Genomic DNA, 14,204 nt, shown 5'->3' on the forward strand with positions numbered 1-14,204 from the left:
ACATCGAACATCGGTGGAGGGTGCAGGTGACATCTAACATCGGAGGGGGGGTGCAGGTGACATCGAACATTGGAGGGGGGGTGCAGGTGACATCGAACATTGGAGGGGGGGTGCAGGTGACATCGAACATCGGAGGGGGGGTGCAGGTGACATCGAACATTGGAGGGGGGGTGCAGGTGACATCTAACATTGGAGGGGGGGTGCAGGTGACATCGAACATCGGAGGGGGGGTGCAGGTGACATCGAACATTGGAGGGGGGGTGCAGGTGACATCTAACATTGGAGGGGGGGTGCAGGTGACATCTAACATTGGAGGGGGGGTGCAGGTGACATCGAACATCGGAGGGGGGGGTGCAGGTGACATCTAACATCGGAGGGGGGGGTGCAGGTGACATCTAACATCGGAGGGGGGTGCAGGTGACATCGAACATTGGAGGGGGGGGTGCAGGTGACATCGAACATCGGAGGGGGGTGCAGGTGACATCTAACATCGGAGGGGGGTGCAGGTGACATCGAACATTGGAGGGGGGGGTGCAGGTGACATCTAACATCGGAGGGGGGTGCAGGTGACATCTAACATCGGAGGGGGGTGCAGGTGACATCGAACATTGGAGGGGGGGTGCAGGTGACATCTAACATTGGAGGGGGGTGCAGGTGACATCTAACATTGGAGGGGGGGGGTGCAGGTGACATCTAACATTGGAGGGGGGGATGCAGGTGACATCTAACATTGGAGGGGGGTGCAGGTGACATCTAACATCGGAGGGGGGTGCAGGTGACATCGAACATCGGAGGGGGGGGGTGCAGGTGACATCTAACATCGGAGGGGGGGGTGCAGGCGACATCTAACATCGGAGGGGGGGGTGCAGGTGACATCTAACATCGGAGGGGGGGGTGCAGGTGACATCGAACATCGGAGGAGGGGTGCAGGTGACATCGAACATTGGAAGGGGGGTGCAGGTGACATCGAACATCGGAAGGGGGGTGCAGGTGACATCGAACATCGGAGGGGGGGTGCAGGTGACATCGAACATCGGAGGGGGGGTTGCAGGTGACATCGAACATCGGAAGGGGGGTGCAGGTGACATCGAACATCGGAGGGGGGGTTGCAGGTGACATCGAACATCGGAGGGGGGGTTGCAGGTGACATCGAACATTGGAAGGGGGGTGCAGGTGACATCTAACATTGGAGGGGGGGGGGTGCAGATGACATCTAACATCGGAAGGGGGGTGCAGATGACATCGTTTGTAAGATATGTTTATTTTTTTTTACAATGGGAGAAGTAATTTTATTCAATAGATTTAGTTTATTTTTCACTGATCTGGCCCTTCCCATCTGGTTCACCAGGCGTGAATCGGAAGCCGTGGGAAAGCCGCCCAGGTAAGGTTAAAATCTTTTTAACTACCCGCTACACAAAAAATAAACTACCTTAAGTCCCTCACATTTGCTGCTTTAAATTTCGTCCCGCCAGCTTTAATTGCCGACGGGACTTGTGGGTTTGGGAATGGCCTGCGCACCCAGATGATTCTGGGTCGTGTGCGTTCTTCAGCGGGTTGGAGTCGGGATTCCTGCCCGCTCCAAAAAAAATCACGATTTTCTTTGCCCCCCTCCCCCCTCGCCACCAATGCACTCGGGCTTTCATTTTAAAATTGAGCCCATGATTGATTGCCAGCAGGCAAGAGCCATTGATTATTTGTGAGGCTTTTGTTCAAGTAGATTTAACTTTTTTTATGTCACTTGTATTTCATACACCTCTGTCAAGGCTTTCTTACAAATAAAATACTGTTTCTTGGTGATCTGTTGGCAGAGGTCGAGGACGAGACTGTAAAATCAGTCATTTGTGTCAAATCATTCATGTAATGCTTTAATAAACCTTGTACAGAGCAAGATTTTAGGTTCAGCAAAAGAAGGAAAAGGGAAAAAGTGGAAATAAATAGGAACTTAAAGGGGAAGGAAATTCTAGTAGAGCCATTTTTTGTTCAAAGTACTTCACCATTTTGTTGAAAATTATTGGCTCACTGTAAATTTTCTTATCATTACGGAGACTCCTAAGTACTCACCAATAACCTGCACACTGATGCCCAGTTTGGGTTCCGCCAGGACCACTCTGCTCCAGACCTCATTATAGCCTTGGTCCAAATGTGGACAAAAGAGCTGAATTCCAGAGGTGAGGTGAGAGTGACTTCCCTTGACATCAAGGCAGCATTTGACCGAGTGTGACACCAAGGAGCCCTAGTAAAATTGAAGTCAATGGGAATCAGGGGGAAAACTCTCCAGTGGCTGGAGTCATACCTAGCACAAAGGAAGATGGTAGTGGTTGTTGGAGGCCAATCATCTCAGCCCCAGGGCATCGCTGCAGGAGTTCCTCAGGGCAGTGTCCTAGGCCCAACCATCTTCAGCTGCTTCATCAACGACCTTCCCTTCATCATAAGGTCAGAAGTGGGGATGTTCGCTGATGATTGCACAGTGTTCAGTTCCATTCACAACCCCTCAGATAATGAAGAAGTCCGTGCCCGCATACAGGCTTGGGCTGGTAAGTGGCAAGTAACATTTGTGCCAGACAAGTGCCAGGCAATGACGACCTCCCCATGACATTCAACGGCATTACCATCGCCAAATCCCCCACCATCAACATCCTGGGGGTCACCATCGACCAGAAATTTAACTGGACCAGCCACATAAATACTGTGGCTACAAGAACAGGTCAGAGATTGAATATTCTGCAGCGAGTGACTCACCTCTTGACTCTCTAAAGTCTTTCCGCCATCTACAAGGCACAAGTCAGGTGTGTGATGGAATACTCTCCTCTTGCCTGGATAAATGCAGCTCCAACATGCTCAAGAAGCTCAACACCATCCAAGACAAAGCAGCCTGATTGATTGGCACCCCATCCACCACCTTAAACATCTACTCCCTCCACCACCGGCGCACCGTGGCTGCACTTAGAAGGACAAGGGCAGCAGGCCGATGGGAACACCACCACCTGCACGTTCCCCTCCAAGTCACACACCTTCCTGATTTGGAAATATATCGCCATTCCTTCATCGTCGCTGGGTCAAAATCTCGGAACTCCCTTCCTAACAGCACAATGGGAGAACCTTCACCACAAGGACTGCAGCGGTTCAAAAATGCGGCTCACCACCACCTTCTCAAGGGCAATTAGGGATGCTGGCCTTGCCAACGGCGCCCACATCCCATGAATGAATTAAAAAAAGACTCCCAAGTAGGGACTCCCCTACTGATAGCCTGCTACACTGATATCAAGTAGAGGGACCGTCCATTACAAACAGTGGGGTGGGGGAGGGGGGATGGGGACGAGTTCAATCTGACCAGAAAGCCACTCGGGAGCAGACTTACAGGTTGTGAAATTTATATTCCCAGCCTTTGGCATGATTTCCTAGGATTGGATGGCTCTGGAGAAGCTGGTTTGAATTTGTGACTCCCATTGTTTACATGGGGATGCTCCTCATTACTGATGTCACTGGAATGACTAACTCAGAGAAGGACAGTACTTGAAGGTCTCCATGTCGGTAATAAAACTGACATAACATTCAAGATATTTAGGGTGAGACTACTATTTTCTTCTATAGATGTCACAGATACTGGTGCCGTGGTCTCCATATCACTGAGATGGGCCTAATCATTCTCTGGCCACTATCACAGGCTGAACCAGACTGTTCGTAACCTCGGGGTCCTATTTGACACTGGCCTGAGCTTCTGACCCCATATTCTCTTCATCATAAAGACCGCCTACTTCTACCTCTATAACATCAGTCGTCTCCGCCTCTGCCTCAACGTATCTGTTGCTGAAACCCTCATTCTTGCTTTTGTTATCTCCAGACTCGACCATTCCATGCTCTCCTGGTCAGCCTCCCATCTTCCACCCTCCATAAACTTGAGCTCATCCAAAACTCTGCTGCCCGTATCCTAACTCGCATTGAGTCCCGTTCACCCATCACGTCTGTGCTCGCTGACTTATATTGGTTCCCGGTCCACCAACGCCTCTATTTTAAAAGTCTCATCTTTGTGTTCAAATCCCTCCATGGCCTCACCCCTCCCTATCTCTGTAACCTCCTCCAGTCCTACAAAACCTCCAAGAACTCTACATTCCTCCAACTCTGGCCTCTTGTGCATTCCCCACTTCCTGCACCCCACCATTGGCGGCTGTGCCTTCAGCTGTCTTGGCCCTAAGTTCTGGAATTCCCTCCTTAAACTTCTCCGCCTCTCCACCTCTTTCTCCTCCTTTAAGACGCTCCTTAAAACCTACCTCTAGCCAAGCTTTTAGTTCCCCGTCCTAATATCTCCTTCTTTGGCTCGATGTCAATTTTTGTCTGATTACACTCCTGTGAAGCGCCTTGGGATGTTTTCCTATGTTAAAGGCACTATATAAATGCAAGTTGTTGTAGAATTTTATCCTTTTATTGATGTTGTAAAACGTTTGTTCAGTCGTAGATTTTTTTTTTAAGTACCACTTAATTGATTACAGAATAGTGCATTGATGTAACAGACTCCCAGATGAACTGTTTCTAAAAGGAGTTAGACAAATATGTGAGCCAACAGCGAGGCACCTAGATCCAATATGGATATGGTACCCAAGTGTTTTGCTTAGGTACATAGAACTTCCTTCAGGAGATGAAATGGGTGGCTGCAGTCCATGTACATGGGTTGTGGAAGGAGTAGGTTTGATGGATCACATGGTCTTTTCACGTTCCATGCTTTCTATGATCTTGCTTTTATTTTGGGCACCAGGATTTTGTGTATGGGCATTGTGGGGAATGTGGAAAAAGAGGCAACAGTATGAGTAAGTTTATCTCATGTAATCTTTTAACTCAATACATTTGAGACCATGAAGAACCACTATTAGAATTGAGATTGCTAACAACTTGATATAACAACCTTACTGCAGCAGTGTGATATTTCCATTTCCCAAACAAGCCCTTCTGTCACCTGTCGCAGTGATAGTGCCAATCTTGTGATTTGTGCAGTTTTCTGCTGTGGACTTAGGCCAACTAAGAAACTGCCCCAAACAGGCATCACATAGCACCCTTACAGCATGAAGAGTGTTGTCTATATTATGTCTGCTGAATCTTAACCTCATTGACACTGGCTCTGCCCAGATGAGGAAGAATGACATAAGACATGAAAAGGAGTCCGTCACTGTTCTACTGTCCAAGGAACAGCGTCAGATTGTGGGTGGGAGGAATGTGTATAGCTGTGGTCTGGTCATCTCGTCCCTATCCAAAATGCCAGTCCTGGTGAGTTAGCTGGAGTCAATTCCCCCTGAAGTTTATAATTGAAGAAAGTTTATAAGGATTCCCCCAGTGGTTGAGTGAGTTCATCCAGTGAGCAGCTCAGTCATACAGACCAAGAAGATCTCAGGTTCAACCTTGGGTTTGTGCTGATTGAGCTGATCTCAGCCAGGTCAGTGGTTTGGGCACTAAAATCAAGCTCAGTGCACTGAGCTAAGGTGAGGAAAATCAACCAGGGTTTATGATCACTATCTAGTGACCCCCTCCTGAAAGATCATGCATGTGGATGTTGGATGAGGAGAGGATTGGGTTCCCCTGAAGTCAAATACTGTGTTGACACTCAGTGGTCATGGCTCGCATGCGAATACTGGATACCAGAGAGCGATGGGCCTGTCTGAGTGATATTGCCAAACTTGTACTGTGAGCACTTTTCCCACCCGGAAACTGCTACGTTCAGAAGGGAAGGGAAAACAATTGGCAAAAAGAATTGGTGAGAAAAAGCTGAAGAATCTACTTTCTTTCCCTTAATTTTCTCTCCTGTTCTCCTGAAGGCAATCATTCGTGCTGGGATATGATGCCACAGACATGAGCAAGCTTCTGTACCCCATTCAGGTGACGACGCTTCATGTGTGAGACTAAACAGTGGGGGTCATCAGGTAATTCAATGTGGAGGGAATCACAGCAGGCCAACTCTGTCCTCAATCAATGCGTGCGCATACGCATACACACACACACACACGCACACACACACACTGGTGATTAGGGGCAGTAATTGTGGCTGATTTTTCTTGTCTCCAGCAGTATTCTGGCTGAGATCAGCACAGACTGGGCAATCGAAACTTGGACCTTCCTGATCTACATGGTTGTGTACTATACCAGATAATGCATTTACTCACTGAACCATTGAGTAAGCTGATAAACAATAAACTTTTAATCAGGAGAATCACTACCAATGCTAATTGAAGCCAAAGCTCCTTGAAACTTATATGCATTGCATTAACATTTCAATAGAGAGATTGCAGAACATTACAGTCTCATTAAAAAAAGAAACTGAGAATTATTAAAAAGAATAGCTTAACTGATAACTATTATAATAACATTTAGGATCACAGTCAAGTCTTCAGTGCAATTACCTGCCACCTATGAAGAGGGTTCTGTTCACTTTCAGTATCCGTTGAACGTCCAGCCTCTCTGCGGGACCAAGGTTTGCTCCTGGGCCGGTTCCTATGAAGACTACACTCTGCTTCATATCTGTGGAGAAAAAAGAGGCTTCTGAATAGGATTTATTGATTCTAATTTTCCATTTTGCTCCCCTTCTGACTCATGATGGAGCAAGATTTCATGTCTGGCAGCCAACCTCCAGTATATTGCCCAATTCACCATTCTTCTTGCGTAAGCCGAGACAATGAATGCTGACAGGCTTTTTGACCATGAGTGGCATCACAGCTGAGCTCAATCGTGCCTTCGCCTGACAGCCACTTTCCAGCAGGGGTCACTGGACAGTGATAAGGAGCTCAGTGGCACTGAGGCCTCCTTGGCCGAGATCAGCTCACTTAGCACAGACCAGAACTGAACAGAGACTTCCTGGTCTATTTGGCTCAATATACCTACGCACTGTCATGGTGGGAGCTGGACAAATAAAACCCTGATGTGGAAAACAGAAACGTCAGACGAGAGCAGTAGAAAGCGCTCTTTTAGTGCCATGGAACTTTTTCAGGTTTAGACTGGATGGAGCATCTAACTTGTACTTTACTTGGCCTGGGATAGTGGGATAGTGTTGAGGGAGCTCTACTCTGCATCTAACCCATACGATATATGCCCTGGGCATGCTTGGTGGGACAGTGTAGAGGGAGTTTTACAATGTATATGGTAGCATAGTGGTTACGTTACTGGACTAGTAATCCAGAGACCTGGACTAATATTCTAGAGTCATGAGTTTAAATCCTGCCACGGCAGCTAGGGAATTTAAATTCAATTAATTAAATTGGGAACTTGTTCCTCTGGAATAAAAAAAAACTAGTATCAGTAATGGTGGCCATGAAACTACTGGATTGTTGTAAAAACCCATCTGGTTCGCTAACGCCCTTTAGGGAAGGAAACCTGCCATCCTTACCCGGTCTAGCCTACATATGACTCCAGACCCACAGCAATGTGGTTGGTTCTCTGAAATGGCCTAGCAAGCCACTCAAGTTGTTCAAGGCGGCGGCTCACCACCACCTTCTCAAGGACAATAAATGCTGGCCCTGCATGAACAAATTAAAAAAAAATGTATCCTGGGAGTGCTTGGTCAGACAATGTAGAGAGCGCTTTACTCTAGCCCTGAAAGTTTGTGGGCCATGATCCTGGAATCATGCTCACCACTGACTTGGCTGGAGGATGTGGAGTCACTGTGAGGTTACCTCATTTAAATACAGGTGGTGGGCATCCATGACATTATGAATGGCTGCCCCAGGATGCCATAAAATGAGGCTGGGAGGGATTGGTGGCGGGGGGCCTCATGAAACAGACACAATTGCGGCCAGCAGCAGCCTTTGTAAGAGGACTGAATTAAACAAAGCAACATCTCAAATCTTGAATCTGCAGGGTTCCAGGTCATCATCACAGCTTCGGTCCCCAAGGTGGGCCCCACAACTCCAATTGAAGAGTCTTGTACCTCTTCCTATGGACTCATTGTTCTCTGAAGATGCTCCGACCTTTTGAGAGGATGAGGTTGTGGGGGCTCCCAGCATAAGGAGGCCTCATCCCTTCCACATCACTGACGTAAGGAGTGGGTAGAGGCTCTGCGTCTTACAAAGCTGCCTCAAGAACTCCCAGTGCAGGCTGGGCTCCTGGCCAATTTATTGGCTCTTCTACTGCAGTCCCACCAGTTTTGCAGCAGAAGTTCACAAGTAGGGCCGAGGATTTTTGCCACTGTGACATACCTGACCTGGGAATGCCTGATGGATCAGTGCAGTAGAAGCCCTGTTCTGTACTTAACCCATTCCATACCTGACCTGGGAGTGCTTAATGGGATAGTGTGGGAGGAGCTTTACTCTGTATTTAACCCTGACCTTGGAGTGCTTAATGGAGAAGAGAAAAGGGAACTTTATTCTGCATCTAACACATGCTGTTCCTGACTTGGGAATGTCTGATGGGACAGTGTAGTGGGAGCTTTACTGTTCATCTAACCTGTGATGTACCTGACCTGCGAATGTCTGAAGATGACACTGCCCAACTAAAATACTGTTATTCATTCAATAGCAGTAACATGCCTCAACTTAGTAAGTACAAAATTCACTGAAACCAGATGTTCAAGTTACCAGGCAACCCAGACTCAAACATTATGATTGCTGTTTGGGATACAGAGTTGTGTCAACTAGGGCTCAGGATGGCCTGGCCCTATGAGAATCGACAGATCAAATATAGATGAGAGGCTTGCTGTTTAATAAAGAGTAGCATAAAATATAACCACAAAGACATACGTTTTATTTTTAAACTTGCTTGTACAATGATTCTACATTTCAAGCTCCAACTTGCTGCTGAATTAATAGAGCCTACTAATGATCACAGTCAGCCTGGTAAAGAAAAAGATATTAAAACACAATATAACAATAAAAAAGGACTCAGCAATAAGCCTTCAATTATAATTATAAGCAATTAAACACGTTACATTTATTCCAGTTCATTTCCAACCTAACTTATAAGGGACAGACTTTTTTTGTCTGTCTCCCAGCCTCTTCTGAAGGTGCTGACTCATGCTGGAGTACAGCTACATGGACACCCAATGATCTCTGGGGCATGATTTTGACCCCGAGCCGGGAAGTGGGGGGGGGGGGGGGGGTCAAATTGCGGACGGGAAACCCGGAAGTACGGTTTCCCGGACGTCCTTACGATTTTGACGTAAGGATGTCTTTTATTTTTTTTTTGTCCGTTTACCATCCGACTGACCGGCCTGATTGACAGGCTGGTCTCAGTCGGACGGGAGAGCAGCCAGGAAGAGAACATGTTCAGGTAAGTCTTAAATAGTATGGGTGGGGGGTGGCATGGCGGGGGGGGCACAGGTGAGCACGGGGCGCTGATGGCCATGGGGCACCGATGGGGGGCCACTGGTGGGCATGGAGGGGGTCAGTCACCGGGTTGGGGGGCTGTTGGGATTGGGAGTCATCGCAGGGTCCGTGATCGTTGGGGGGGGGGTCGGGGGTCATCGCAGGGTCCGTGATCTTTGGGGGGGGGGTCGGGGGTCATTGTGGGGGTCCGCGATCGTTGGAGGGTCGCTGCAGGTAGGCTTGTTGGGCCTGGGGGAAGCACTCCTGCTCCTCCGGGCCCACAAGCTGTGCCAGAAAGGCACTTACCTGCAGTTTTGGGCCTTCTCGCCTCCATTCACATGGCGTGAAGGAGTAGGCCCGGGAATCCTGGCCTACAGGAGTTGAAATTACAAATTCTGCAAAAATGGAGGCCCGCAGCCTTCTTGATAGGTTTTAGTCACCAACCTGCCTACTGGGAAGAGGTTGGTTGTCCGTCCCTCGTGGGCGGGTTGGAGGCGGGTCTCAAATGGTTGCAATTTTGAATGTCCCCCTGCCCCCAACCCACCCGTTTTTCAATGTTAAAATCATCCCCCTGATCTCAGTTACTCTCAACCAAAGTGGTGGTTGGTGCTCTGTGATTGGCCTCAGTGCCAAAGGGGGTAGGTAGGATAAACATTAACTGGGGCTTCTGCTCCTGATCACTGTCCAGTGACTTGAAAAGCGCACATCTGTGCATGTGTGGGGATAACTCTGTTCACACATGAAGAGTGGTAACTTGGGTGAGGTGCCAGAATGCGCAGCATCATACCTTAAAACTGGACTCAGGCAAGAGTCAGCTTAGAGGGAGCTTTACTGCGCATCTAACCCATGATGTACCTGACCTGGGAATGTTTGAAGAAGAGTAAAGAAAATTGGTAAATAAACTGGGGTTATGTTTTGACAGTTTAGTGGGGGTCCTTTTATTAAACTATTTGAAAGAACTAAAAAGAGCTATTTTAGGATCACAAGGGCTTTCCTAGAAAGAATAATACACACCAATATATGAATAAAACATAGCGCCACATATGGCCCTTTCAAGGTTGAACTGTAGAACAAATTTGGATCTCATACTGGTCTGAAAATGGGTGCTGCTCGCCGTACAATGGGGAGAGCGGACTGCTTTGGTAGCACTTGTCTTTAGGTCAGTTGTATCAGAAGCGGAAAGCAGGAACTGGAATGCAAATCAAACTGGATGCGTGGGTTACAGATAGGATTACGCTGGTTTATCAAAGGGTCAGAGTTAATGACCACTGGTCATAGGGTTAATTACAGTATTCTGGGGGGGTGATATGTTAATCTCCATTGACGGGGTAAGGTAATTAGGTTGTAAGTCAGTGAGTGAAACTAGAATTGGAAAATATTACCATGCGTTGGGGACCAGGTGAAATGTTGTAACCTTGATAATAAATGAGGCACATATGGTAAAAATGAATAGGAAACAGCCTTCTTTTTAACTGCTATTATTAAGCTAATCAGTGGTAATCCTAAAACAATGACTTTTTCACCATTCTTGCAGTTATGACACAATCTTTGTTGTGCATTACCCATTGTAGGGCTCTCAGTTATAACATCCTCTCAGTGTTAAATCTCACCATCATTTAAGGCTGTATGCTATGGGGGGGTGGGGGGGGCATCAAATCCGAGCCTGACCCTGTTCTCATCTAACATAACGGTGCAGTCTTCCCAACAGGGGTCACTGAACAGTGATCAGCAGCATAATCAACAAAACCCATTATACTGTTGTCAGTCATAACATTCCATTATCCCACCCTCATTTTAGGCTCCCCTTACAACACTGTGTGGGAAGATTTCCTCTGTGCAGTAATGAAATCATAAACCTGTTTACAAAGAATGGGTTTACAATTTTTATATACATGGTGCACGCAGAAACTCTTCCCCCATTTCTGCCAGTTCCTTAACCCCTCTTCCCAACATTGTTAGACTGTCAGTTTTAACATCTTTTGTATGAATATAAGGATCTGAGAATTTTTAAGATCAGAAAAAGGCCAACAAAAATTACTCTTTTTTTTAAGATCAACCCCATCGACCCACTTTCTCACCATATCCCTCAAACCCCCATCTCTCTTAAATCCACTTACACCATCCACTTTAATGGCCTTCCCTGGTTAACATAATCCAGAAATGTATTCCCTTTGGGTGAAAGAGTAGCACTTGACTTCCCTTCTTACTGCTAACTTCCTAATTTTTAACTTGTGCCCTTTGGTATTTGAACCCTTTAATACAATGGACAATTTGGCCAGATCAACTTTGTAAATTCCCTTCATAATCTTCAAAACTGCTAGGTCAGATGCTGCCATCACTTTTGACCGAGATGGGGAGACCTTCAATGGCTAAGGAGTTAAAGACACCGATTGTACTGATACTTTTAGACCAATAAAGCCCCAGGTACTACTTCTGGTCTGTGCTGACTTACCTGCTCAGTCGGTGATACTACAATTAGCCTCAGTGTAGGAACAGGAGTAGGGCATTCAGCCCCTTGAGCCTGTTCCGCCTTGGATGCGATGCACCATTGCTGAATACGCTGCCTAGGCTCACAAATGAAGAATGTCCATTTGGTACTGAAAAGCAGCTATTGCTGCAGAACCAGAACCCAGTATGAACCAGGACATTCATGGGGGGAATGTTGAAGGGAAAAAGAAATTCTAGTCAACAAACTTATTTCGATCTGCATCTTAACTCCATCTACCCGCCTTGGTTCCTTTACTCTTAATGCCCTTGCCTAGCAAAAAGCTATCGCTCTCAGTTTTGAAATTTTCAATTGACCCCCAGCCTCAACAGCCTTTTAGGGGAGAGTTTTTCAGATTTCTATTTACCTTTGTGTGAAGGGAGGAGAAAGTCAGCCAGAGTTCATGCAGGAAGACATGGATGTCAGGTAAGGACAGGATTAGGTTTGGATGTGATGCACCGTTGCTGAATATGCTGCCTAGGCTCACACATGAAGAATGTCCATTTGGTACCGAAAAGCAGCTATTGCTGCAGAACCAGAACTCAGTATGAACCAGGACATTCATGGGGGGAAGCAAGAACAATGAAGGGAAAAAGAAATTCTAGTCAACAAACTTATTGAAACCAAATGAATTGATTCACGCCTTCATATTAATTGCCTCAGACTGGGCAGCTTTGCATTAAGGGAAGGGTTGTTACATCAACACTACCCACAGTCTCTCCAGAGTCTGCTCATTAAAATTGCACATCTGTTCACCATGCTAATATAATGCATTGCTGCCATACACCCAGTTCAATGATGGCGGCTTAAAAAATACTACCCGAAATCAGAATCGGACTCAGCTTCACAACAGCCCCATTCTACTGCTATAACAAAAATGTTTACACAACCCAAATATACACACGCACAGACAGCCACCGAAAAGGTCGTTAAAAGGTTTAATTTCACCCTTGTGTGTTTTATTGGGTGAATTCACAAGGTCACTGACTGGCAATGCTGCTCCGAATGATTTCCTTCAAAAAAATCAACAATCCCAAAGTGTTATTAGGAATTATATATGAGTTCACATTCCAATTGGGCCATACAGCACTCAATTACAACAACAGAACTGGCTGATGAGGGTCATTTATATTCATTGCAACGCAGTCAAACTTTACTCGTGTTAAACAGAATTGGAAGGGCTCTTGTGCATGAAATATCATCCTGATTCGCTGCCAAAGGTGTCACATAGCACAATGGGGCAATTTCCTGAAAATATATTTAAACTGCCGGTGTTGTCCGCAGTAATTAATAAGAAAACATCTGTGCAGTCATACCATTGTTTGACTTGCTCGATTTGAGGACACAGATGGTACCTTTTGTCTAAGCGCAGTGGATGAAATTGAGTATTTTTTCTCTCACCATCTGGGTGGGGTACAAGGGTAAATTCACCGATCCTATATTTCCAGCAGGAAGGGAGTATGGGCCAGAGAATCAGCACTACAGTGTTGTAGCCCTATCTCCGACCTGCATTCCTGGAAGCACAGGGTTGGTGAATCTCCCCTGTAATTACACGGGCATCAACTGCCCTCTTATCTGTGCTCAACTGGGTGTGTTTTATATGAGTGTAAAAAAAAATATCTGTCCATCACCGCTGAGCCTGATCCTGCCCTCATCTAGTACGCTTGCCAGCAGCAATCACTGCATAGCAAACAGCAGTGGGAACTCTGGCTGATTTTTTTTCGCTTTAGTTAACTCAGAAGCACTTTGGTGAGATCAACTAATTTGATACAGGCCATGGATCAAACCTGACACCAGGCAGGGCATTCACCAACTGAGCCACTAGAGGTGCCAATTGTACCACAGGAAAAATCTCAAAGATCTTCTCTAGGGTTGGACATAAAGTATATTATTTTATCATCTCACAGCTCCCTTCAATGGCTCAGAGGGTAAATGCAATGCTTAATGTGCTGTTGATCCATACAGGCCTGGAAAGCTCCAGGTCAGTACTTAGTTAGCTAATCTCAGGCAGGAGTCTTAATAATTGGCCTCAGTGGTCCTGAGCTATGGAAGAGTAAAATAAGCAGGGGTTCATATTCCTGATTACTATCCAATGCTGCTTGTGGATGTCTGGCAAGGCCAGTATTGGGCCCACTGTAATTGGATATCCTGTTAACACTGTTTAGCCTCAGAGATGAAATAGAATTGGGATTTGGTTCTCCAGCAGTAGCTGCTGTTTGGTACCAAATGGACATTCTTCATGTGTGAGCCTAGGCAGAAGTATCAACAACAGTGAGTGGCTGCAGTGCAACGGGCACTATACTTCAACCCAGGTCAGCCCTTCCGGGAGAGCTGAGGACAAAACAGGGACCAAAAATGATGAATGAGAGTGAGCACGTTATTATCACCGTGTCCCAGTGATATTCATTAACCAGTGCTTCTGAGGGGCTTGTGGCAGTACATCC

At 46.6% G+C, this 14,204-nt stretch overlaps 1 protein-coding gene across 1 annotated transcript in view; it reads right to left on the reverse strand.

The window, feature by feature from the left end:
- The window catches only part of LOC137299736 (semaphorin-6B-like), a 403,979-nt gene that overhangs the window by 208,909 nt on the left and 180,866 nt on the right, over nt 1-14,204 (reverse strand). The window contains exon 4 of the mRNA XM_067968676.1: nt 6,384-6,501. Within this exon, the coding sequence (XP_067824777.1) occupies nt 6,384-6,501 (118 nt within the window). The remainder of the gene's footprint in view (nt 1-6,383; nt 6,502-14,204) is intronic.

Source organism: Heptranchias perlo, chromosome 29 (assembly GCF_035084215.1).
Source record: "Heptranchias perlo isolate sHepPer1 chromosome 29, sHepPer1.hap1, whole genome shotgun sequence".
Lineage (NCBI taxonomy): Eukaryota > Metazoa > Chordata > Chondrichthyes > Hexanchiformes > Hexanchidae > Heptranchias > Heptranchias perlo.